The sequence below is a fragment of the Oncorhynchus keta genome, chromosome 18 (assembly GCF_023373465.1).
Source record: "Oncorhynchus keta strain PuntledgeMale-10-30-2019 chromosome 18, Oket_V2, whole genome shotgun sequence".
Classification (NCBI taxonomy): Eukaryota; Metazoa; Chordata; class Actinopteri; order Salmoniformes; family Salmonidae; genus Oncorhynchus; species Oncorhynchus keta.
Genome location: NC_068438.1, coordinates 52,512,048 through 52,539,843, shown reverse-complemented (window position 1 = coordinate 52,539,843; position 27,796 = coordinate 52,512,048). Strand labels below are relative to the sequence as shown.

At 47.9% G+C, this 27,796-nt stretch overlaps 1 protein-coding gene and 2 long non-coding RNA genes across 9 annotated transcripts in view; 1 reads left to right on the top strand and 2 right to left on the bottom strand.

Moving 5' to 3' along the window:
- Positions 1-14,957: 14,957 nt before the first annotated feature.
- On the bottom strand, positions 14,958-16,388 carry LOC127908963 (uncharacterized). Its single transcript, XR_008069221.1, has 3 exons — positions 16,287-16,388; positions 15,237-15,475; positions 14,958-15,202 (listed from the first exon to the last, which is right to left on the bottom strand). It is a non-coding gene; the product is annotated as an uncharacterized LOC127908963 (long non-coding RNA).
- Positions 16,389-17,637: 1,249 nt separating this feature from the next.
- The window catches only part of fndc3a (fibronectin type III domain containing 3A), a 172,868-nt gene continuing 162,709 nt past the window's right edge, over positions 17,638-27,796 (bottom strand). The window contains exons 23-25 of the mRNA XM_052468767.1: positions 27,561-27,727; positions 26,408-26,538; positions 17,638-21,148 (exon numbers count right to left, since the gene is read on the bottom strand). Of these exons, the coding sequence (XP_052324727.1) occupies positions 20,837-21,148; positions 26,408-26,538; positions 27,561-27,727 (610 nt within the window). The 3' untranslated portion in view covers positions 17,638-20,836. The remainder of the gene's footprint in view (positions 21,149-26,407; positions 26,539-27,560; positions 27,728-27,796) is intronic.
- Positions 19,373-24,702, top strand: LOC127908973 (uncharacterized). Of its 7 annotated transcripts, none has more exons than XR_008069352.1 (5): positions 19,373-19,502; positions 23,632-23,760; positions 23,804-23,846; positions 23,890-24,018; positions 24,062-24,702. It is a non-coding gene; the product is annotated as an uncharacterized LOC127908973 (long non-coding RNA). The 7 variants fall into 7 exon arrangements; XR_008069351.1 differs by having other exon boundaries at positions 23,589-23,717; positions 23,761-23,846; XR_008069350.1 differs by having other exon boundaries at positions 23,546-23,717; positions 23,761-23,846.

The following is a 27,796-nucleotide window of genomic DNA, read 5'->3' as shown; positions in this document are numbered from 1 at the left end:
ACTCGGCTAACACAACCATCACGTCTCCCTGACTCGGCTAACACAACCATCACGTTTCCCTGACTCGGCTAACACAACCATCACGTCTCCCTGACTCTGCTAACACAACCATCACGTCTCCTGACTCGGCTAACACAACCATCACGTCTCCTGACTCGGCTAACACAACCATCATGTCTCCTGACTCGGCTAACACAACCATCATGTCTCCCTGACTCGGCTAACACAACCATCATGTCTCCCTGACTCGGTTTACACAACCATCATGTCTCGGCTAACACAACCATCATGTCTCCCTGACTCGGCTTACACAACCATCACGTCTCCTGACTCGGCAAACACAACCATCACGTCTCCCTGACTCGGCAAACACAACCATCACGTCTCCCTGACTCGGCTAACACAACCATCATGTCTCCTGACTCGGCTTACACAACCATCATGTCTCCCTGACTCGGCTTACACAACCATCATGTCTCCTGACTCGGCTTACACAACCATCATGTCTCGGCTAACACAACCATCATGTCTCCCTGACTCGAAGCTTACACAACCATCATGTCTCCCTGACTCGGCTTACACAACCATCATGTCTCCCTGACTCGACACACAACCATCATGTCTCGGCTAACACAACCATCATGTCTCCCTGACTCGGACACACAACCATCATGTCTCGGCTAACACAACCATCATGTCTCCCTGACTCGGCTAACACAACCATCATGTCTCCCTGACTAGAGCACACAACCATCATGTCTCCCTGACTCGGCTTACACAACCATCATGTCTCCCTGACTCGGCTAACACAACCATCACGTCTCCTGACTCGGCAAACACAACCATCACGTCTCCTGACTCGGCTAACACAACCATCATGTCTCGGCTAACACAACCATCATGTCTCCCTGACTCGGCTAACACAACCATCATGTCTCCCTGACTCGGCTAACACAACCATCATGTCTCCCTGACTCGGCTAACACAACCATCATGTCTCGGCTAACACAACCATCATGTCTCCCTGACTCGGCTAACACAACCATCACGTCTCCTGACTCGGCTAACACAACCATCATGTCTCCCTGACTCGGCTTACACAACCATCATGTCTCCCTGACTCGGCTAACACAACCATCATGTCTCCTGGCTCGGCTAACACAACCATCATGTCTCCCTGACTCGCTAACACAACCATCATGTCTCGGCTTACACAACCATCATGTCTCCTGACTCGGCACACAACCATCATGTCTCCCTGACTCGGCTAACACAACCATCATGTCTCCCTGACTCGGCTAACACAACCATCATGTCTCGGCTTACACAACCATCATGTCTCCCTGACTCGGCTTACACAACCATCATGTCTCCTGACTCGGCTAACACAACCATCATGTCTCGGCTTACACAACCATCACGTCTCCCTGACTCGGCAAACACAACCATCACGTCTCCCTGACTCGGCTAACACAACCATCATGTCTCCTGACTCGGCAAACACAACCATCCGTCTCCTGACTCGGCAAACACAACCATCACGTCTCCTGACTCGGCTAACACAACCATCATGTCTCCCTGACTCGGCTAACACAACCATCATGTCTCCCTGACTCGGCTAACACAACCATCATGTCTCGGCTTACACAACCATCACGTCTCCTGACTCGGCAAACACAACCATCACGTCTCCCTGACTCGGCTAACACAACCATCATGTCTCCTGACTCGGCAAACACAACCATCACGTCTCCTGACTCGGCAAACACAACCATCACGTCTCCCTGACTCGGCTAACACAACCATCACGTCTCCCTGACTCGGCTAACACAACCATCACGTCTCCCTGACTCGGCTAACACAACCATCACGTCTCCCTGACTCATTAACACAACCATCACGTTTCCCTGACTCGGCTAACACAACCATCACGTCTCCCTGACTCTGCTAACACAACCATCACGTCTCCCTGACTCGGCTAACACAACCATCACGTCTCCCTGACTCGGCTAACACAACCATCATGTCTCCCTGACTCGGCTAACACAACCATCATGTCTCCTGACTCGGCTAACACAACCATCATGTCTCCTGACTCGGTTTACACAACCATCATGTCTCGGCTAACACAACCATCATGTCTCCCTGACTCGGCTAACACAACCATCATGTCTCCCTGACTCGGCTAACACAACCATCATGTCTCGGCTTACACAACCATCATGTCTCCCTGACTCGGCTTACACAACCATCATGTCTCCTGACTCGGCTAACACAACCATCATGTCTCGGCTTACACAACCATCACGTCTCCCTGACTCGGCAAACACAACCATCACGTCTCCCTGACTCGGCTAACACAACCATCATGTCTCCCTGACTCGGCTAACACAACCATCACGTCTCCCTGACTCGGCAAACACAACCATCACGTCTCCCTGACTCGGCTAACACAACCATCACGTCTCCCTGACTCGGCTAACACAACCATCACGTCTCCCTGACTCGGCTAACACAACCATCACGTCTCCCTGACTCGGCTAACACAACCATCACGTCTCCCTGACTCGGCTAACACAACCATCACGTCTCCCTGACTCGGCTAACACAACCATCACGTCTCCCTGACTCGGCTAACACAACCATCACGTCTCCCTGACTCGGCTAACACAACCATCATGTCTCCCTGACTCGGCTAACACAACCATCATGTCTCCCTGACTCGGCTAACAAAACCATCATGTCTCCTGACTCGGTTTACACAACCATCATGTCTCGGCTAACACAACCATCATGTCTCCCTGACTCGGCTTACACAACCATCACGTCTCCCTGACTCGGCAAACACAACCATCACGTCTCCCTGACTCGGCAAACACAACCATCACGTCTCCCTGACTCGGCTAACACAACCATCATGTCTCCCTGACTCGGCTTACACAACCATCATGTCTCCCTGACTCGGCTTACACAACCATCATGTCTCCTGACTCGGCACACAACCATCATGTCTCGGCTAACACAACCATCATGTCTCCTGACTCGGCACACAACCATCATGTCTCCCTGACTCGGCACACAACCATCATGTCTCCCTGACTCGGCTTACACAACCATCATGTCTCGGCTAACACAACCATCATGTCTCCTGACTCGAGCTTACACAACCATCATGTCTCGGCTAACACAACCATCATGTCTCCCTGACTCGGCTAACACAACCATCATGTCTCCCTGACTCGGCTTACACAACCATCATGTCTCCCTGACTCGGCACACAACCATCATGTCTCCCTGACTCGGCTAACACAACCATCACGTCTCCTGACTCGGCAAACACAACCATCACGTCTCCCTGACTCGGCTAACACAACCATCATGTCTCGGCTAACACAACCATCATGTCTCCCTGACTCGGCTAACACAACCATCATGTCTCCCTGACTCGGCTAACACAACCATCATGTCTCCCTGACTCGGCTAACACAACCATCATGTCTCGGCTAACACAACCATCATGTCTCCCTGACTCTAACACAACCATCACGTCTCCTGACTCGGCTAACACAACCATCATGTCTCCCTGACTCGCTTACACAACCATCATGTCTCCCTGACTCGGCTAACACAACCATCATGTCTCCTGGCTCGGCTAACACAACCATCATGTCTCCCTGACTCGGCTAACACAACCATCATGTCTCGGCTTACACAACCATCATGTCTCCCTGACTCGGCTTACACAACCATCATGTCTCCCTGACTCGGCTAACACAACCATCATGTCTCCTGACTCGGCTAACACAACCATCATGTCTCGGCTTACACAACCATCATGTCTCCCTGACTCGGCTTACACAACCATCATGTCTCCTGACTCGGCTAACACAACCATCATGTCTCGGCACACAACCATCACGTCTCCCTGACTCGGCAAACACAACCATCACGTCTCCTGACTCGGCTAACACAACCATCATGTCTCCCTGACTCGGCAAACACAACCATCACGTCTCCTGACTCGGCAAACACAACCATCACGTCTCCTGACTCGGCTAACACAACCATCACGTCTCCTGACTCGGCTAACACAACCATCACGTCTCCCTGACTCGGCTAACACAACCATCACGTCTCCTGACTCGGCTAACACAACCATCACGTTTCCCTGACTCGGCTAACACAACCATCACGTCTCCTGACTCTGCTAACACAACCATCACGTCTCCCTGACTCGGCTAACACAACCATCACGTCTCCCTGACTCGGCTAACACAACCATCATGTCTCCCTGACTCGGCTAACACAACCATCATGTCTCCTGACTCGGCTAACACAACCATCATGTCTCCCTGACTCGGTTTACACAACCATCATGTCTCTAACACAACCATCATGTCTCCTGACTCGGCACACAACCATCACGTCTCCCTGACTCGGCAAACACAACCATCACGTCTCCCTGACTCGGCAAACACAACCATCACGTCTCCCTGACTCGGCTAACACAACCATCATGTCTCCCTGACTCGGCTAACACAACCATCACGTCTCCCTGACTCGGCTAACACAACCATCACGTCTCCCTGACTCGGCTAACACAACCATCACGTCTCCTGACTCGGCTAACACAACCATCATGTCTCCCCTGACTCGGCTTACACAACCATCATGTCTCCTGACTCGGCTAACACAACCATCATGTCTCCCTGGCTCGGCTAACACAACCATCATGTCTCCCTGACTCGGCTAACACAACCATCATGTCTCGGCTTACACAACCATCATGTCTCCCTGACTCGGCTTACACAACCATCATGTCTCCCTGACTCGGCTAACACAACCATCATGTCTCCCTGACTCGGCTAACACAACCATCATGTCTCCTGACTCGGCTAACACAACCATCATGTCTCTGCTTAACACAACCATCATGTCTCCCTGACTCGGCTAACACAACCATCATGTCTCCCTGACTCGGCTAACACAACCATCATGTCTCGGCTTAACACAACCATCACGTCTCCCTGACTCGGCAAACACAACCATCACGTCTCCCTGACTCGGCTAACACAACCATCACGTCTCCCTGACTCGGCAAACACAACCATCACGTCTCCCTGACTCGGCAAACACAACCGTCACGTCTCCCTGACTCGGCTAACACAACCATCATGTCTCCCTGACTCGGCTAACACAACCATCATGTCTCCCTGACTCGGCTAACACAACCATCATGTCTCCCTGACTCGGCTAACACAACCATCATGTCTCCCTGACTCGGCTAACACAACCATCATGTCTCCCTGACTCGGCTAACACAACCATCATGTCTCGGCTAACACAACCATCATGTCTCCCTGACTCGGCTAACACAACCATCACGTCTCCCTGACTCGGCAAACACAACCATCACGTCTCCCTGACTCGGCTAACACAACCATCACGTCTCCCTGACTCGGCTAACACAACCATCATGTCTCCCTGACTCGGCTAACACAACCATCATGTCTCCCTGACTCGGCTAACACAACCATCATGTCTCCCTGACTCGGCTAACACAACCATCATGTCTCCCTGACTCGGCTAACACAACCATCATGTCTCCCTGACTCGGCTAACACAACCATCATGTCTCCCTGACTCGGCTAACACAACCATCATGTCTCCCTGGCTCGGCTAACACAACCATCATGTCTCCCTGACTCGGCTAACACAACCATCATGTCTCCCTGACTCGGCTAACACAACCATCATGTCTCCCTGACTCGGCTAACACAACCATCATGTCTCCCTGACTCGGCTAACACAACCATCATGTCTCCCTGACTCGGCTAACACAACCATCATGTCTCCCTGACTCGGCTAACACAACCATCATGTCTCGGCTTAACACAACCATCATGTCTCCTGACTCGGCTAACACAACCATCATGTCTCCCTGACTCGGCTAACACAACCATCATGTCTCGGCTTACACAACCATCATGTCTCCCTGACTCGGCAACACAACCATCATGTCTCCCTGACTCGGCTAACACAACCATCATGTCTCCCTGACTCGGCAAACACAACCATCACGTCTCCCTGACTCGGCAAACACAACCATCATGTCTCCCTGACTCGGCTAACACAACCATCACGTCTCCCTGACTCGGCTAACACAACCATCATGTCTCCCTGACTCGGCTAACACAACCATCACGTCTCCCTGACTCTGCTAACACAACCATCACGTCTCCCTGACTCGGCTAACACAACCATCATGTCTCCCTGACTCGGCTAACACAACCATCACGTCTCCCTGACTCGGCTAACACAACCATCACGTCTCCCTGACTCGGCTAACACAACCATCACGTCTCCCTGACTCGGCTAACACAACCATCATCTCCCTGACTCGGCTAACACAACCATCACGTCTCCCTGACTCGGCTAACACAACCATCACGTCTCCCTGACTCGGCTAACACAACCATCACGTCTCCCTGACTCGGCTAACACAACCATCACGTCTCCCTGACTCGGCTAACACAACCATCACATCTCCCTGACTCGGCTAACACAACCATCATGTCTCCCTGACTCGGCTAACACAACCATCATGTCTCGGCTACACAACCATCATGTCTCCCTGACTCGGCTTACACAACCATCATGTCTCCTGACTCGGCTAACACAACCATCATGTCTCCCTGACTCGGCTAACACAACCATCATGTCTCCCTGACTCGGCTAACACAACCATCATGTCTCGGCTTACACAACCATCATGTCTCCCTGACTCGGCTTACACAACCATCATGTCTCCCTGACTCGGCTAACACAACCATCATGTCTCGGCTAACACAACCATCACGTCTCCCTGACTCGGCAAACACAACCATCACGTCTCCCTGACTCGGCTAACACAACCATCATGTCTCCTGACTCGGTAAACACAACCATCACGTCTCCCTGACTCGGCAAACACAACCATCATGTCTCCCTGACTCGGCTAACACAACCATCACGTCTCCTGACTCGGCTAACACAACCATCACGTCTCCCTGACTCGGCTAACACAACCATCACGTCTCCCTGACTCGGCTAACACAACCATCACGTCTCCCTGACTCGGCTAACACAACCATCACGTCTCCCTGACTCGGCTAACACAACCATCACGTCTCCTGACTCGGCTAACACAACCATCACGTCTCCCTGACTCGGCTAACACAACCATCACGTCTCCCTGACTCGGCTAACACAACCATCATGTCTCCCTGACTCGGCTAACACAACCATCATGTCTCCTGACTCGGCTAACACAACCATCACGTCTCCTGACTCGGCTAACACAACCATCACGTCTCCTGACTCGGCTAACACAACCATCACGTCTCCCTGACTCGGCTAACACAACCATCATGTCTCCCTGACTCGGCTAACACAACCATCACGTCTCCCTGACTCGGCTAACACAACCATCATGTCTCCCTGACTCGGCTAACACAACCATCATGTCTCCCTGACTCGGCTAACACAACCATCATGTCTCCCTGACTCGGCTAACACAACCATCATGTCTCCCTGACTCGGCTAACACAACCATCATGTCTCCCTGACTCGGCTTACACAACCATCATGTCTCGGCTAACACAACCATCATGTCTCCCTGACTCGGCTTACACAACCATCATGTCTCCCTGACTCGGCTAACACAACCATCACGTCTCCTGACTCGGCAAACACAACCATCACGTCTCCCTGACTCGGCTAACACAACCATCATGTCTCCCTGACTCGGCTAACACAACCATCATGTCTCCTGACTCGGCTAACACAACCATCATGTCTCCCTGACTCGGCTAACACAACCATCACGTCTCCCTGACTCGGCTAACACAACCATCATGTCTCCCTGACTCGGCTAACACAACCATCATGTCTCCCTGACTCGGCTAACACAACCATCATGTCTCCCTGGCTCGGCTAACACAACCATCATGTCTCCCTGACTCGGCTAACACAACCATCATGTCTCCCTGACTCGGCTACACAACCATCATGTCTCCCTGACTCGGCTAACACAACCATCATGTCTCCCTGACTCGGCTAACACAACCATCATGTCTCCCTGACTCGGCTAACACAACCATCATGTCTCCTGACTCGGCTAACACAACCATCATGTCTAACACACAACCATCATGTCTCCCTGACTCGGCTTACACAACCATCATGTCTCCCTGACTCGGCTAACACAACCATCATGTCTCCTGACTCGGCTTACACAACCATCACGTCTCCCTGACTCGGCAAACACAACCATCACGTCTCCCTGACTCGGCAAACACAACCATCACGTCTCCCTGACTCGGCTAACACAACCATCACGTCTCCCTGACTCGGCTAACACAACCATCACGTCTCCCTGACTCGGCTAACACAACCATCATGTCTCCCTGACTCGGCTAACACAACCATCATGTCTCCCTGACTCGGCTAACACAACCATCATGTCTCCCTGACTCGGCTAACACAACCATCATGTCTCCCTGACTCGGCTAACACAACCATCATGTCTCCCTGACTCGGCTAACACAACCATCATGTCTCGGCTAACACAACCATCATGTCTCCCTGACTCGGCTTACACAACCATCACGTCTCCCTGACTCGGCAAACACAACCATCACGTCTCCCTGACTTGGCTTACACAACCATCACGTCTCCCTGACTCGGCTAACACAACCATCATGTCTCCCTGACTCGCTAACACAACCATCATGTCTCCCTGACTCGGCTAACACAACCATCATATCTCCCTGACTCGGCTAACACAACCATCACGTCTCCTGACTCGGCTAACACAACCATCATGTCTCCTGACTCGGCTTACACAACCATCATGTCTCCCTGACTCGGCTAACACAACCATCATGTCTCCCTGACTCGGCTAACACAACCATCATGTCTCCCTGACTCGGCTAACACAACCATCATGTCTCGACACAACCATCATGTCTCCCTGACTCGGCTAACACAACCATCATGTCTCCCTGACTCGGCTAACACAACCATCATGTCTCCCTGACTCGGCTAACACAACCATCATGTCTAACACAACCATCATGTCTAACACAACCATCATGTCTCCCTGACTCGGCTAACACAACCATCATGTCTCCCTGACTCGGCTAACACAACCATCATGTCTCGGCTTAACACAACCATCACGTCTCCCTGACTCGGCAAACACAACCATCACGTCTCCCTGACTCGGCTAACACAACCATCACGTCTCCCTGACTCGGCAAACACAACCATCACGTCTCCCTGACTCGGCAAACACAACCATCACGTCTCCCTGACTCGGCTAACACAACCATCATGTCTCCCTGACTCGGCTAACACAACCATCATGTCTCCCTGACTCGGCTTACACAACCATCATGTCTCCCTGACTCGGCTAACACAACCATCATGTCTCCCTGACTCGGCTAACACAACCATCATGTCTCCTGACTCGGCTAACACAACCATCATGTCTCCCTGACTCGGCTAACACAACCATCATGTCTCCCTGACTCGGTTTACACAACCATCATGTCTCGGCTAACACAACCATCATGTCTCCCTGACTCGGCTTACACAACCATCACGTCTCCCTGACTCGGCAAACACAACCATCACGTCTCCTGACTCGGCAAACACAACCATCACGTCTCCCCTGACTCGGCTAACACAACCATCATGTCTCCTGACTCGGCTAACACAACCATCACGTCTCCTGACTCGGCTAACACAACCATCATGTCTCCTGACTCGGCTAACACAACCATCACGTCTCCCTGACTCGGCAAACACAACCGTCGTCTCCCTGACTCGGCTAACACAACCATCATGTCTCCCTGACTCGGCTAACACAACCATCATGTCTCCCTGACTCGGCTAACACAACCATCATGTCTCCCTGACTCGGCTAACACAACCATCATGTCTCCTGACTCGGCTAACACAACCATCATGTCTCCCTGACTCGGTTTACACAACCATCATGTCTCGGCTAACACAACCATCATGTCTCCCTGACTCGGAACACAACCATCACGTCTCCCTGACTCGGCAAACACAACCATCACGTCTCCCTGACTCGGCAAACACAACCATCACGTCTCCCTGACTCGGCAAACACAACCATCACGTCTCCCTGACTCGTAAAGTGGCTAACACAACCATCATGTCTCCTGACTCGGCTAACACAACCATCATGTCTCCCTGACTCGGCTAACACAACCATCATGTCTCCCTGACTCGGCTAACACAACCATCACGTCTCCCTGACTCGGCTAACACAACCATCATGTCTCCTGACTCGGCTTACACAACCATCATGTCTCCCTGACTCGGCTAACACAACCATCATGTCTCCTGGCTCGGCTAACACAACCATCATGTCTCCCTGACTCAGCTAACACAACCATCATGTCTCGGCTTACACAACCATCATGTCTCCCTGACTCGGCTTACACAACCATCATGTCTCCCTGACTCGGCTAACACAACCATCATGTCTCCTGACTCGGCTAACACAACCATCATGTCTCCCTGACTCGGCTAACACAACCATCATGTCTCGGCTTACACAACCATCATGTCTCCCTGACTCGGCTTACACAACCATCATGTCTCCCTGACTCGGCTAACACAACCATCATGTCTAAAGCTTACACAACCATCACGTCTCCTGACTCGGCAAACACAACCATCACGTCTCCCTGACTCGGCTAACACAACCATCATGTCTCCCTGACTCGGCTAACACAACCATCACGTCTCCTGACTCAAACACAACCGTCACGTCTCCTGACTCGGCTAACACAACCATCATGTCTCCCTGACTCGGCTAACACAACCATCATGTCTCCCTGACTCGGCTAACACAACCATCATGTCTCCCTGACTCGGCTAACACAACCATCACGTCTCCCTGACTCGGCTAACACAACCATCACGTCTCCCTGACTCGGCTAACACAACCATCACGTCTCCCTGACTCGGCTAACACAACCATCACGTCTCCCTGACTCGGCTAACACAACCATCACGTCTCCCTGACTCGGCTAACACAACCATCACGTCTCCCTGACTCGGCTAACACAACCATCACGTCTCCCTGACTCGGCTAACACAACCATCACGTCTCCCTGACTCGGCTAACACAACCATCACGTCTCCCTGACTCGGCTAACACAACCATCACGTCTCCCTGACTCGGCTAACACAACCATCACGTCTCCCTGACTCGGCTAACACAACCATCACGTCTCCCTGACTCGGCTAACACAACCATCACATCTCCCTGACTCGGCTAACACAACCATCATGTCTCCCTGACTCGGCTTGAGTCTTTTCCCCGTTTGTCCCCTGCTAATCGACTGTCAGGGGAATGTGTCACGATATCTTTTCCGCATAAATTATGTACGCGTGTAATTTATTTGCCACATTAAGTAGCTACAAAGCTAATTTGAACACCGATATTTATCTTTCCCCTCATTGCTTAATTTTCTAACGAGACATCTCTCAAAAAGCCATTAAAATGGCCACTGTGTACTCGGTAGCAGAACAGGACTGCTGACTTATCAGGTCGCATTGGGACGTGTGTGAAGATGTGTCGTAGCTGGCTGGAGCATGGCCGAAAAGCAGCATCAGCATCCCCAACTCCTAGGGGTGGACTAGGACGGACAAAGGGAAGTTTGGGCAAATCGCCAGATCCATTCTAAGCCCAGTGGGCCGGTCTTCATTGGTGTTTGGCACTGCGTTCATCCACCTCTGGCCTGCTCGCCTCCCTACCACTGAGGAAGTACAGTTCCCGCTCAGCCCAGTCAAAACTGTTCGCTGCTCTGGCCCCCCAATGGTGGAACAAACTCCCTCACGACGCCAGGACAGCGGAGTCAATCACCACCTTCCGGAGACACCTGAAACCCCACCTCTTCAAGGAATACCTAGGATAGGGTAAGTAATCCTTCTCACCCCCCTAAAAGATTTAGATGCACTATTGTAAAGTGGCTGTTCCACTGGATGTCATAAGGTGAATGCACCAATTTGTAAGTCGCTCTGGATAAGAGCGTCTGCTAAATGACTTAAATGTAAATGTTTAATAACAGGGGTTCTGGAAAGGGAGAAACGGGGGCGCTTTGAGGTGATAAAAAGGCGTGTGAGTCAGAAATGCCTGGGACAATTTCTGATCCCAGTCAGTCCCCTGCCAACTCCCTTCCCTAAACTGTTCTAGTGTCAGTCTTTGGCCCCAGGAACATTCATCGTGTTCTTTACGACAGACTAGTCAAAGGGGAGAATCTGTAAACGTCTGGAGGGTTTTAAAACCTTCTCTTCTGTTCTGACCACTCCAAACCAACCTACCATTTTGTTCTGACCACTCCAAAACAACCTGCCAAGCAGTTTAAAAGCTCTTCCCTTCTAGCCCCCCTCCCGCAAAAAAAAACTCCACGACAGTTCCTCTATCAATTAATAAAGTGTTTCCCAAAGAGCGGGTACTAAGACCACTGGGGGTACCTAGTCTAGCCACAGTGGGTACATGGGAAGACTCATGAGATCATAGGCTTACTGGTTAAATGTGCAAGATGGGGTACTTCAGGGGTACTCTGTGGGCAAAGTAAAATGTACTTGGTGGTACATTTACCTGAAAAGGGATGGGAACTACTGCATGAATAAAATATATTAGCCTTTTTCCTCAGTCAGCCTTATAAAAAGGGGCACTCTGCAGTACAAACAATAACAAAATATACACCCTGCCACTGTTTTGGTTAAAAAGCTGAGCGATGGGTCAGGAGGAATGTAAACCACTCTCAAATTGATAGGACAGAAGAAACGGAAGGACTGACCATCCATTGACATGATTGTTTTAAATCATGTTTTGAATACGTTGCTATACAGAGCCTGTTTACAACTAGTAAAACAAGCTTATACTTTGGGTTCTGATGGGACAGTTGAGGCATTTAGAAGTTATATTTTTCAAGAATCATGGGTAATAGTCAAGTACAAAATTGGCACCCTTGATAAACATGAGAAAAAGAAAAATACAACACATTGTATGCTCCAAAAAAATGTTGTAAATTGTAAATAAATATTTTATACAAATACAATTGGCCAGAATTTTTATTTATTTTTTTATCTTTAACAGGTATCAACAAAAAAATGTAAAGATTAGCAATATTCTAGCACTGGGAAGATTAGCCCTTTCCAATGTTTTATAGACATTGGGAGAAATCTTAAGACCATCCAGAATCCTCGATATCCTTTGGACTGACCTTTTGGGGGGGGGGGTCCACAAACATGACATGCCAAATCAAGACAAGGCGAAACTAAGAATTATAAATCTTTATTGTGCATGGATCTTTGTAGATATCATGGCTATACAGATACACTTTAGATACATACTTATGATTATACATGTTTATTCCCACAACGAACATTTGAAAGTGATATGTCTGGTACTGGTAGTATTTATAGTATAACAAATTTTCATTTTGGAATGTACGGTGTTATGAGGTAACTTGCAAACATTAAAATTACATAAAAATGGTCTCTTTTTATTTTTGTGCATATTTTAATTATTTGTTTGTTTTGTTGTAGCGTTTTGTTTCTTCTTTCTCTCCCTCAGCCCAGTAGTTTGATAATGCCACCACGCTGAGGTGTTACAATGCAATCACTATAAAAAAAAAAAAAAGGAATTTTATTCTTTTAAAATGACAAAAAAGAATTAAGACATCAGAAATCAAAAGATGCCTGGTCGACCAAATCAATGTAATCATCCCCCCTCCCCACAAAAACGTTTGCAAAGTACCTACCTGTATCATCATCATCATATTTATAATGGTTGCAACAGCCAGAATCATATTTGTCCATAACAAAACACAACACAAGATGCCTGATCACAGACTACATTGATTAGCTCTCATAACTCGGCAATCGGTCACAAAGACTTGGAACACACAGAGGGGGAAAAAAAAAAAAAAAAGAGGGACTCATACTCATTTTCATGCCATTTTTACCCGGTGGGCGGAGTTATACGTAACGGGTGCCTGTGTGGGTTTCAAAGTGCAAGGACTGTCCGACGCGCGTCCACGTTGTTCAACGTGCTAGCTACAGAGTGGCTGGAAAATAATGTGGTCCCCAATGTCAACGGGTGTGTAACGTCAAGTTTAGCTTGCTAGCTAACCAAAAAAAAAGTTAATGGTTGCTGCTATTAAGTCGATCTACTAAATTTAACTGAATTAAATATATGAAACTAATTATGACTAGATTTATCATCTAATTTCTCTGAGATTTGGTTAGTCAACATGCAATTATACCTGTCAATCACAGGGATTAAATGATTGGTGTTTCGATTGAACAAAATCAGATTAACTGAGCCTTTCCCTAATCCTTTTCAGAGACTTGTGTCATCGGGTTGTCAATGGTTCTCAGTTTACCTCGTATATTTGAAAAGGCTTCAGTATTTTATTTGATAGAATTCAAGGGGAAGGTCATGTAATTTGTTATCGATTAAAATGTCAGTATTTTGGAATTTACGTAATTGAATTAGACTATGTGTCAATTAGATTCTTTCTCACACACACACACATTCGGTTTCAGCGTTACTTCATTTGTTAAACTGATGGATTTCGGATGTCCTTGGTCTTCTATTTGTAGGAGGGCAACTACACCGTATCATCTACCAGCTACACCGTATCATCTACCATCTACACCGTATCATCTACCAACTACACCGTATCATCTACCAGCTACACCGTATCATCTACCATCTACACCGTATCATCTACCATCTACACCGTATCATCTACCATCTACACCGTATCATCTACCATCTACACCGTATCATCTACCATCTACACCGTATCATCTACCAACCGTATCATCTACACCGTATCATCTACCCAACTATCATCTACCGTATCATCTACCAACTACACCGTATCATCTACACCGTATCATCTACCAACTACACCGTATCATCTACCATCTACACCGTATCATCTACCATCTACACCGTATCATCTACCAACTACACCGTATCATCTACCAACTACACCGTATCATCTACCATCTACACCGTATCATCTACCAACTACACCGTATCATCTACCAGCTACACCGTATCATCTACCAACTACACCGTATCATCTACCAACTACATCTACCAGCTACACCGTATCATCTACCAACTACACCGTATCATCTACCAACTACACCGTATCATCTACCAACTACACCGTATCATCTACCAACTACACCGTATCATCTACCAACTACACCGTATCATCTACCAACTACACCGTATCATCTACCAACTACACCGTATCATCTACCAACTACACCGTATCATCTACCAACTACACCGTATCATCTACCAACTACACCGTATCATCTACCAACTACACCGTATCATCTACCATCTACACCGTATCATCTACCAACTACACCGTATACTACCATCTACACCGTATCATCTACCAATATCATCTACCAACTACACCGTATCATCTACCAACTACACCGTATCATCTACCACTACACCGTATCATCTACCAACTACACCGTATCATCTATCATCTACCGTATCATCTACCAACTACACCGTATCATCATCTACCAACTACACCGTATCATACCTATCATCTACCATCTACACCGTATAATCTACCAACTACACCGTATCATCTACCAGCTACACCGTATCATCTACCAACTACACCGTATCATCTACCAACTACACCGTATCATCTACCAGCTACACCGTATCATCTACCAACTACACCGTATCATCATCTACACCGTATCATCTACCAACTACACCGTACCAACTACCGTATAAATTATCATCTACACCGTATCATCTACCATCTACACCGTATCATCTACCAACTACACCGTATCATCTACCAACTACACCGTATCATCTACCAACTACACCGTATCATCTACCATCTACACCGTATCATCTACCAACTACACCGTATCATCTACCAACTACACCATCATCTACACCGTATCATCTACCATCTATCATCACCATCTACCATCTACACCGTATCATCTACCAACTACACCGTATCATCTCTACACCGTATCATCTAACTACACCGTATCATCTACCATCTACACCGTATCATCTACCAACTACACCGTATCATCTACCACTACACCGTATCATCTACCAACTACACCGTATCATCTACCAACTACACCGTATCATCTACCATCTCGTATCATCTCTACACCTACCAACTACACCGTATCATCTACCATCTACACCGTATCATCTACACCGTATCATCTACCATCTACACCGTATCATCTACCAACTACACCGTATCATCTACCAACTACACCGTATCATCTACCAATCATCTATCCACCAACTACACGTATCATCTACCATCTCATCTACCAACTACACCGTATCATCTACCAGCTACACCGTATCATCTACCAACTACACCGTATCATCTACCAACTACACCGTATCATCTACCAACTACACCGTATCATCTACCAACTACACCGTATCATCTACCAACTACACCGTATCATCTACCATCTACACCGTATCATCTACCAACTACACCGTATCATCTACCAACTACACCGTATCATCTACCAACTACACCGTATCATCTACCAACTACACCGTATCATCTACCAGCTCTACCTAACTACACCGTATCATCTACCTACCAACAACTACACCGTATCATCTACCAGCTACACCGTATCATCTACCACCGTATCTACCAATCTACCAACTACACCGCATCACTACCAACGTATCATCTACACCGCTACACCGTATCATCTACCAACTACACCGTATCATCTACCAACTACACCGTATCATCTACCAACTACACCGTATATCATCTACCAACTACACCGTATTATCCTGGAGGAGGACTTAAAACACCCAGCCTCATTGAACATTCCCTTACTTTGAGTGACTGTTATCTCTCAACTTTAAACAATGAAATTCAAATACAAAAATAATGGTTGATTTAGCTTCTTTTTATTCTGTGGCTGCATGAAATAAGCAAAACATAACGTGAATACCAGCGACGCCATTTTGTTTACTTCCCCGATGAAACCGCAAGATCCATCACAAGACAATACTGGAGGAAAGACAAGTGGTTTAAATGTGATTTTTTTTTTTTCATTTTAAAAAATGTGTGCAGTGTCCTCCCTGCACTAGTAAACCTGTAGCGGGCGCGTTGAATAGATTCCACCATCCAGACTTGAGCGAGTGCTCAGCTGGGTCTATACTGTGTGCACCCATACGGCGCCGCTGAAATCTACGACCCCGTGACGCACCGGGTGAAATGGCGTGAAGGAAGTGTGTGTCCGCAAAAAAAAAAAAAAGGCCAAACTTTAGATCAACAGGAAGTACGAGTTAAACACAGTTCTGATCTGCGGTGGTTTTGACTCATTTATGGTTTATGATTATTTAGCCACGTAGGTGTTTTCTTATTTCCTCTGGACATCGGTTATAATACCATATACGTCAATCTTATAAAAAAATAGATATTCACATGAATGACTCTGATGTAAAGAAATCAAAAAATAAATCAGAAACGTTGATATCCTCCAAATACAACTATTTAATTTCATCATGATTGATACTATACGTATTATAGGTTAGATAACATCAAATCAATATTGCTAAAAAAAATAAAATAAACAAAAAACAAAATGTGTTTTCTAAAAAATAAAAAAAAAATAAAAATAAAAAAAAAGAGAAATTAAGAAAATGCATCCAAGTTTTTGTTTTCTTTAATCCTCTGAAAACAACAAACCGGTCTGAAACCATCGGGAGAAAAACCATCTGTTGTTACTATGACAACGCGTCATGTGGTTAGGTACTGGAACTTTTTAAAACACCCAAAACACCAGTAGGGCTTGGTACAATCTGAAAATACGTAGTTCTATAAAATGGATAACAAAACCAAGACACATTCAGTCAAGGTTTCCTCTTTCACTTAAGGTGCAAAATTAAGTAGTGAAAAAAAAACACACAAAAACACAGAGAATATGGATATAGTAAGCGAAGTACATGTTTTGTGCAGAAGAACAAAAAACAAAAAATATTCTGCATGATTGTGAATACAAGCTACAGTATAACTATATGATAGTAAAAATAATTAGAATTATTCATCATCATCATTGTGTTAGTTTGGTTTTATGTGTTTTATTTTCCCCTAAACTCTACTTCTGAGCGATTAACTTCTCCCAACAACTAACATGTCCTTGTGTCTTCACTATACAAAAATATACTACCATTTCTCCAGTCAACTTCTGCGTCCCTACGCCCCTCTGAACATCAACAAAATCAGAAAGTGCTAAATGAACATTCTATAATGCAAACAAGAATTGGATATATATTCTTCCTCTCTATTTAACCCTTTATATAAACTACAGAAGGCGTGGTGGCCACTTCCCCCTTCCTAGGTATCTCTGTGGTACACCTGACCTCTGACCTCCCCCCCACCCACTCGCCCAGCCACTTCCTTAAACTGTTGCTGTGTTCACATGCTAATCGGAGTTATCGGAAGTTCCCAGTTCACAGTTTGGAAATTTCACTTGAATGACCTTCAAGTCGGACTTAAATTCAAGTCGGACTTAAATTCAAGTCGGACTTAAATTCAAGTCGGACTTAAATTCAAGTCGGACTTAAATTCAAGTCGGACTTAAATTCAAGTCGGACTTAAATTCAAGTCGGACTTAAATTCAAGTCGGACTTAGATTCAAGTCGGACTTAGATTCAAGTCGGACTTAGATTCAAGTCGGACTTAGATTCAAGTCGGACTTAGATTCAAGTCGGACTTAGATTCAAGTCGGACTTAGATTCAAGTCGGACTTAGATTCAAGTCGGACTTAGATTCAAGTCGGACTTAGATTCAAGTCGGACTTAGATTCAAGTCGGACTTAGATTCAAGTCGGACTTACACGCGGGGAAACTCTTGAGAAAATGATGTTACTCGAGTTGAGACGTTTCACCACTGTACCTGAAAACCTTTTCCAACCAAAACAAATGACAACAAGATTTTGGTTTCTGACAATTACAACCGTATCAATTTGGATAAATGTAGCTAGTCTGACCATATTTGTCAACGTTAACCTAGCTAACTTTATTATAAGCGACGTCAGCAAGCCTATCAAAGCCAGCTTGAATCTTATTGATCCTGTCACAGACGTACCGTTTCCCAGCTTCCCATTTCCCGCGAGCACGTCGCCCACCATTACCCCACCATTACCCCACCACTACCCCAGGTTGGCCTGCTAAGTAAGAGTTACTGCTGAGCCCACCATTACCCCAGGTTGGCCTGCTAAGAGTTACTGCTGAGCCCACCATTACCCCAGGTTGGCCTGCTAAGAGTTACTGCTGAGCCCACCATTACCCCAGGTTGGCCTGCTAAGAGTTACTGCTGAGCCCACCATTACCCCAGGTTGGCCTGCTAAGAGTTACTGCTGGGCCTGCTAAGAGTTACACCTACACCTGTGTATCGTGCGTTTCTGTGCAAAACACTGGCCAGATCAGGTCCCAGGTCCAAACAGCACATATGCTATATAATATAAACCTATATACTAAACATAGTTTCATACTGGACCCTTTTAACCACCGATATAAATAAATGAATCATCTAGACACGTACATGGTGAGTGAAATTTATCTGTTAACTGTAAAACCCTGCTCCTTCATTATCCATTCTGTACAGGTTAACCAATCACAATGAAGTATAGAGCCTCACGGTGGAGGTGTCACAATACCAATACCCATAAAACCTAGCGGTCAAACAGGGAAATGGTTCCAATAGTATTTCCACCGTTCATAGGTTTTTTTTTGTAATTTTTAGAAACACTTCAAACGAAGGGCTGTGTTTTGTGTCGGCTTAGCCCGGCGGGACATTTTTGATAACCCTGTACATTTCTCTAGGACTTTTATCAATATATTTCGGCTCCATTTTACTCTCAGATGTGAAAATGCTAACTAGCATCAAAGTAGACAACATGCAAAATGACAAAAAATCCCAGCATGCTCCTGCACGTCATCTCCAGCTGACACCGTAGCTAACAGGTGTTTTGGGTCAATTTAAAAACTTGCACAAGACAGTTGTCAGAATTGTCCATTTATTATTATTTTTTTGCCAATTTATTCATTACTACATTTAAGCTAACAATAGATAGTTAATTAGATTCGGCAGTCTCGTCCAGATCATCATGGTATTTGTAGTTCTTTATGATAGCCACATTAGCAGCTAATTAGCATTTACGTTTTGCAGGGTAAATAAAGGTGAATATATTGACGAAAGTCACTCTGTCTGAACGAGAGGGGTTATCAAAACGGCACAACAGGGCAAGCCTCCACGCAAACACAGCCCTTATTTTAAGTGTTTCTAAAAATCCACTATGTGAAAAAAACAAAAAAACAATTGGAACCATTTCCCTGTTTGACCTCTAGGTGTTATGGGTAATTATGACTCATAATGTGGTACTCTATTCTGTGCAGGGTAACGAAACACAGCGGTGTCTTGTTAAACATTGAGAGGCTTCTGTAAAGGGAGGTTAGGGAGGGGGAAGACAGGACGCTATCATTTCCTCTGGACTTCCTGCCTCCTGGACTCCCTCACCGGTGCTAATCATAATCAACCCAGAGGTGACAACAGAAATAAACTACAACATCAACAGGAAATTAAAGCTGTAACCCTGCAGCTTGGAGGAGAAGGACAAGGGAGGAACTGGGGAGGAGGAGACGGAGGAGAAGGACAAGGGAGATACAAGCTCACTTGATAACAAAGTACTGGATGATGAAAGCGATGAGGATGGAGATGACTGCGCAGAGCATGATGATGAGAGCAGCCCACTGCTCATCTGTTAAGGGCCTGGCGGGGTCAGCTCCAGCCCGGGGGCCCACACTGCTCACACTGCCCGCTGACAGCTCACTGCGCTGGGGGGAGAGCGTCACCGTGGGGCTGTAGGGACCACTCAGCTCTGGAGCATCCTGGCACTGGCGGATGGCACACACCCTGAAGCGGTACTCACTGTTGGGCTGCAGGCCGGGCATCTGGTAGGTCGTAGCAGAACCTTTATACACCTGGACGAGAGAGAGGGAGAGAGAGAGGTTAGAATACACCTGGTACAAGATGGAAGAGCCTTTTTACACCTGGAGAAGAGAGACAGCGAGAGAGAGGGAGGGAGAGAGCGAGGAGACAGCGAGAGAGAGGAGGCAGCGAGAGAGAGGGAGAGAGGAGACAGCGAGAGAGGGAGGGAGAGAGAGGAGAGAGAGAGGAGACAGCGAGAGAGGGAGGGAGAGAGCGAGAGAGAGAGAGAAGACAGCGAGAGAGAGGAGACAGCGAGAGAGAGAGGAGACAGAGAGAGAGAGAGGAGACAGCGAGAGAGGAGACAGAGAGAGAGAGGAGACAGAGAGAGAGAGGAGACAGCGAGAGAAAGAGACAGCGAAAAGAAAAGGACAACCAGTGAAGAACAAACACCATTGTAAATACAATCCATATTTATATATTTTCCCTTTTGTAATTTAACTATTTGCCCATCATTACAACACTGTATACAGACTTAATATGACATTTGTAATGTCTCTATTCCTTTGGAACTTTTGTGAGTGTAATGTTTACTGTAAATTTGTATTAATATAATATAATATAATAATATATGACATTTAGCTGACGCTTTTATCCAAAGCGACTTACATGTGTGCATACATTCTACGTATGGGTGGTCCCGGGAATCGAACCCACTACCCTGGCGTTACAAGCGCCATGCTCTACCAACTGAGCCACAGAAGGACCACCTTCTGTTTATTATCTATTTCACTTGCTTTGGAAATGTTAACATATGTTTCCCATGGCAATAAATCCATTTGAATTGAATTGATACAGGAAAGAGAGAGGTAGAGAGGAAAGGGAGGTGAATACACAGGAAGTAGGAGGGAGACAGAAGACATGGTCTGCCTCAGTAGCTTGGAGGCCTGTGATTGGATAGAGTGATGAAAGGACAAAAGCTCTGTGTTAAATGGCAGACACATACAGCTTCCTTATTTAATTTGGTTGTCATATAACAGGCAGATTAGCGTCAGCCAGCAGCCTCTGAGACCACCATTACCATAGCCATTACTGTTGTGGCTTTTCAACCTCTGCCATATTGTGGATTCGGATCCATCTATCTAATAGAACTCGGAGGGCTTTCTTTAATGGAACCTTCTCTGTAATGGTGTACCGCAGGGCAGCTCTCTTGGCCCTCTAATCTTTTCTATTTTTTATTTTTTTTTACCAATGACCTGCCACTGGCATTAAACAAAGCTGGTGTGTCCACGTATGCTGATGATTCAACCCTATACGTGTCAGCCACCACAGCTAATGAAGTCACTAAAACCCTTAAAGAGTTGCGGTCTGTTTTGGATTGGGTGGCCAGTAATAAACTGGTCCCTGAACATCTCTAAGAGCATTGTATTTGGTACGAATCATTCCCTAAGTTCTAGACCTCAGCTAAACCTGGTAATGAATGGTGTGGCTGTTGAACAAGTGGAGGAGACTAAATTACTTGGCGTTACCTTAGATTGGAAACCGTCATGGTCCAAACATACAGATTCAATGGTTGTAAACCAGGCAAAGGGTGTCTATTTGAAGAATATAACATATATTTTGTGTAACACTTTTTTCTGGTTACTACATGATTCCATATGTGTTATTTCATAGTTTTGATGTCTTCACTATTATTCTACAATGTGGAAAATAGTAAAAAGAAAAACCCTTGAATGAGTAGGTATTCTAAAACTTTGGACCGGTACTGCATATGTAGCCGATAGACAAATACTAGAGGCCTTCACGGATCCACCTGTACTCCAATACCCGAGACCCAATCCGGGACCCGAGCGGGTCCAGATCCACGGGTCTGGGTCGCATCTGACACGATTGTCACGGGCCTCGGGTATGTCTGAATTTTAACGGACTTGTCTGGAAGTTGCCCACTCAGATCCCCCAACACCACTGCCGCTATAGAGGAAATGCTACCATCTTGCTTTTCAGGACAGTGGCGCGTGAAGCCTGTTGGCCAATCATGAGTCATCAAAGTGGCAACAGGCTACAGACAGAGACTCGCTCCGCGTGTGGCAAAAGTTAGGAGATATCTAACCAATGGAAGATGGAATAAAAGTTAAAGAGAAGGTTGGGCTACAATGACTAAGACAACAGGAAGGCTGCTACTTCATATTCTGGATGGAGTTGTTGTTTGTAACTGTAGGACGCGCTACAGCCTCAATTAGCCTAGCAAGCTAACGCTAGCTAGCTGAACTTCTCCTGGTTTCATGCAGTCAAGACAGGTCCTACGGAGACATATTGATGATAAATAACCTAGCTATGGCAGCTATTAAGTCTACTAAAGCTTGAGTTGGCTTGGTCGGGTTGCGGTCTCTCGCCTCTCTCCCTACCCCAGGTTGGCCTGCTAAGAGTTACTGCTGAGCCCACCACTACCCCAGGTTGGCCTGCTAAGAGTTACTGCTGAGCCCACCACTACCCCAGGTTGGCCTGCTAAGAGTTACTGCTGAGCCCACCACTACCCCAGGTTGGCCTGCTAAGAGTTACTGCTGAGCCCACCACTACCCCAGGTTGGCCTGCTAAGAGTTACTGCTGAGCCCACCACTACCCCAGGTTGGCCTGCTAAGAGTTACTGCTGAGCCCACCATTACCCCAGGTTGGCCTGCTAAGAGTTACTGCTGAGCCCACCACTACCCCAGGTTGGCCTGCTAAGAGTTACTGCTGAGCCCACCATTACCCCAGGTTGGCCTGCTAAGAGTTACTGCTAAGCCCGCCATTACCCCAGGTTGGCCTGCTAAGAGTTACTGCTGAGCCCACCATTACCCCAGGTTGGCCTGCTAAGAGTTACTGCTGAGCCCACCATTACCCCAGGTTGGCCTGCTAAGAGTTACTGCTGAGCCCACCATTACCCCAGGTTGGCCTGCTAAGAGTTACTGCTAAGCCCACCATTACCCCAGGTTGGCCTGCTAAGAGTTACTGCTGAGCCCACCATTACCCCAGGTTGGCCTGCTAAGAGTTACTGCTGAGCCCACCATTACCCCAGGTTGGCCTGCTAAGAGTTACTGCTAAGCCCGCCATTACCCCAGGTTGGCCTGCTAAGAGTTACTGCTGAGAGGGATGGAGAGGAAGGCTAGACACCTGGGGTCTCCTCAGGGATCAACATCAGTAATCATAACGATGCATTTAGACAGAGGAATCACCATTCGGCCTGATAAAGATCTCCTACAGCTGCGCTAACTGGCACAACGGATAACCTCCATCTATTTTGTCTGTGATTTGCATAATGTAGTTGTACAGCAGAGTGGTCAAGAACACTTTCTGATGCAAGCCAAGATCTACCGCTTGGATTTCTTCTTTTTTTTTTTTGTATTTATTTTATTAAACGTGACTTAAAACCGTAAGCCTATTGCAACATTAAGCTATTAAACACAGTTCTGTAGCAGTGAGGTTTGTGCAGTAGGCTATAAGACCAGTACATTGTCACTGCATATCGGCTACGCTTGAATTGCCCTGCCAATGCAGTTCTTCTCAGATCATTTTGAAATTATGTAAATGTTTTGGGATATGATCACGCTGGGAATAGATCATTTGTTGATGGTCAGTCCGCTCTCTCACCTGACTCTCTGCTCTCTCACCTGACTCTCTGCTCTCTCACCTGACTCTCTGTCCCTCTGCTCTCTCACCTGACTCTCTGTCCCTCCGCTCTCCCACCTGACTCTCTGTCCCTCCGCTCTCCCACCTGACTCTCTGTCCCTCCGCTCTCCCACCTGACTCTCTGTCCCTCCGCTCTCCCACCTGACTCTCTGCCCTTCTGCTCTCCCACCTGACTCTCTGTCCTTCTGCTCTCCCACCTGACTCTCTGTCCCTCCGCTCTCTCACCTGACTCACTGTCCCTCCTTTCTCCCACCTGACTCTCTGTCCCTCTGCTCTCCCACCTGACTCTCTGTCCCTCTGCTCTCCCACCTGACTCTCTGTCCCTCTGCTCTCCCACCTGACTCTCTGTCCCTCTGCTCTCTCACCTGACTCTCTGTCCCTCTGCTCTCTCACCTGACTCTCTATCCCTCTGCTCTCCCACCTGACTCTCTGTCCCTCCGCTCTCTCACCTGACTCTCTGTCCCTCCGCTCTCTCACCTGACTCTCTGTCCCTCCGCTCTCTCACCTGACTCTCTGTCCCTCCGCTCTCTCACCTGACTCTCTGCTCTCTCACCTGACTCTCTGTCCCTCTGCTCTCTCACCTGACTCTCTGTCCCTCTGCTCTCTCACCTGACTCTCTGTCTCTCCGCTCTCTCACCTGACTCTCTGTCCCTCCGCTCTCTCACCTGTCCCTCTGCTCTCTCACCTGACTCTCTGTCCCTCCGCTCTCTCACCTGACTCTCTGTCCCTCCACTCTCACCTGACTCTCTGTCCCTCCGCTCTCTCACCTGACTCTCTGTCCCACCGCTCTCTCACCTGACTCTCTGTCCCTCCGCTCTCTCACCTGACTCTCTGTCCCCCCGCTCTCTCACCTGACTCTCTGTCCCCCGCTCTCTCACCTGACTCTCTGTCCCCTCCGCTGTCTCTCACCTGACTCTCTGTCCCTCCGCTCTCCCACCTGACTCTCTGTCCCTCCGCTCTCTCACCTGACTCTCTGTTCCCCCGCTCTCTCACCTGACTCTCTGTCCCTCCGCTCTCTCACCTGACTCTCTGTCCCTCCGCTCTCTCACCTGACTCTCTGTCCCTCTGCTCTCTCACCTGACTCTCTGTCCCCTCTGCTCTCTCACCTGACTCTCTGTCCCCTCTGCTCTCTCACCTGACTCTCTGTCCCCTCTGCTCTCTCACCTGACTCTCTGTCCCCTCTGCTCTCTCACCTGACTCTCTGTCCCCTCTGCTCTCTCACCTGACTCTCTGTCCCCTCTGCTCTCTCACCTGACTCTCTGTCCCCTCTGCTCTCTCACCTGACTCTCTGTCCCCTCTGCTCTCTCACCTGACTCTCTGTCCCTCTGCTCTCTCACCTGACTCTCTGTCCCTCTGCTCTCTCACCTGACTCTCTGTCCCTCTGCTCTCTCACCTGACTCTCTGTCCCCTCTGCTCTCTCACCTGACTCTCTGTCCCCTCTGCTCTCTCACCTGACTCTCTGTCCCCTCTGCTCTCTCACCTGACTCAGTCTTCCAGCTGATGGTGAAACTCAAGTCACACTGCATTATTTTAGCCTCATGTACCAATTCATGTTGTCACTCCTTTGACCAGAGAAAGTGAAATAACGATGAGTTTCCCCACCCCCCATCCAGTGTTACATAAATCACATCCCTTCTCATTCTTCTTACCTGTTTGTACTCAGAGTTACCCATCATGCTTTGCACCGTGTAGATGATGGGGTCTCCCTTCATGGGCAGCAGGGGCTCCCAGCTCACCTCACAGACTGAAGACATGTCCTCCACACGCTCCACTCTGGGAGCTACAGAGAGAGAGTAAAACACGCTCAAAGATTAAGGCTGAAAGGTGAGGACAATGAGGCTGAAAGGTGAGGACAGTGAGGCTGAACGGTGAGGACAGTGAGGCTGAGACAGTGAGGCTGAGGACAGTGAGGCTGAAAGGTGAGGACAATGAGGCTGAAAGGTGAGGACAATGAAGCTGAGGACAATGAGGCTGAAAGGTGAGGACAGTGAGGCTGAGGACAATGAGGCTGAAGGTGAGGACAGTGAGGTGAGGACAATGAGGCTGAAAGGTGAGGACAATGAGTCTGAAAGGTGAGGACAGTGAGGCTGAGGACAATGAGGCTGAAAGGTGAGGACAATGAGGCTGAAAGCTGAGGACAGTGAGGCTGAGGACAGTGAGGCTAAAAGGTGAGGACAATGAGGCTGAAAGGTGAGGACAATGAGGCTGAAAGGTGAGGACAATGAAGCTGAGGAGAGTGAGGCTGAAAGCTGAGGACAGTGAGGCTGAAAAGTGAGGACAATAAGGCTGAAAGGTGAGGACAATGAGGCTGAAAGGTGAGGACAATGAAGCTGAGGACAATGAAGCTGAAAGGTGAGGACAGTGAGGCTGAAAGGTGAGGACAGTGAGGCTGAAAGGTGAGGACAGTGAGGCTGAAAGGTGAGGACAATGAGGCTGAAAGGTGAGGACAGTGAGGCTGAAAGGTGAGGACAATGAGGCTGAAAGGTGAGGACAATGAAGCTGAGGACAATGAAGCTGAAAGGTGAGGACAGTGAGGCTGAGGACAGTGAGGCTGAAAGCTGAGGACAGTGAGGCTGAGGACAGTGAGGCTGAAAGGTGAGGACAATGAGGCTGAAAGGTGAGGACAATGAAGCTGAGGACAATGAAGCTGAAAGGTGAGGACAGTGATGCTGAGACCAGTGATGCTGAGGACAGTGAGGCTGAAAGGTGAGTCAGGAATAGGTGAGAGGATGGGAGAGAACGGGACAGGAAGTGAGGTGAGAGGACGTGTGGAGGATAGAGGGGCTGAAAAGAGAGACGTACCTTTAATAGGGGCGGGGGGCGAGCGGGGGGTGGTGAAGGTGTAAACCGTGGAGAAGGGACCTTGGCCCGCCTCGTTGAAGGCCTGGATGCGGAACATGTACGAGGTACACTCATTGAGTCGCTGGACTTTGTGAGTGTGGCAGGGCCCTCTGTACAAGGAGACAAACCTGCAGGGGAGAAAGGGGACGGCAGGGGAGAGAGAGGGGACGGCAGGGGAGAGAGAGGGGACGGCAGGG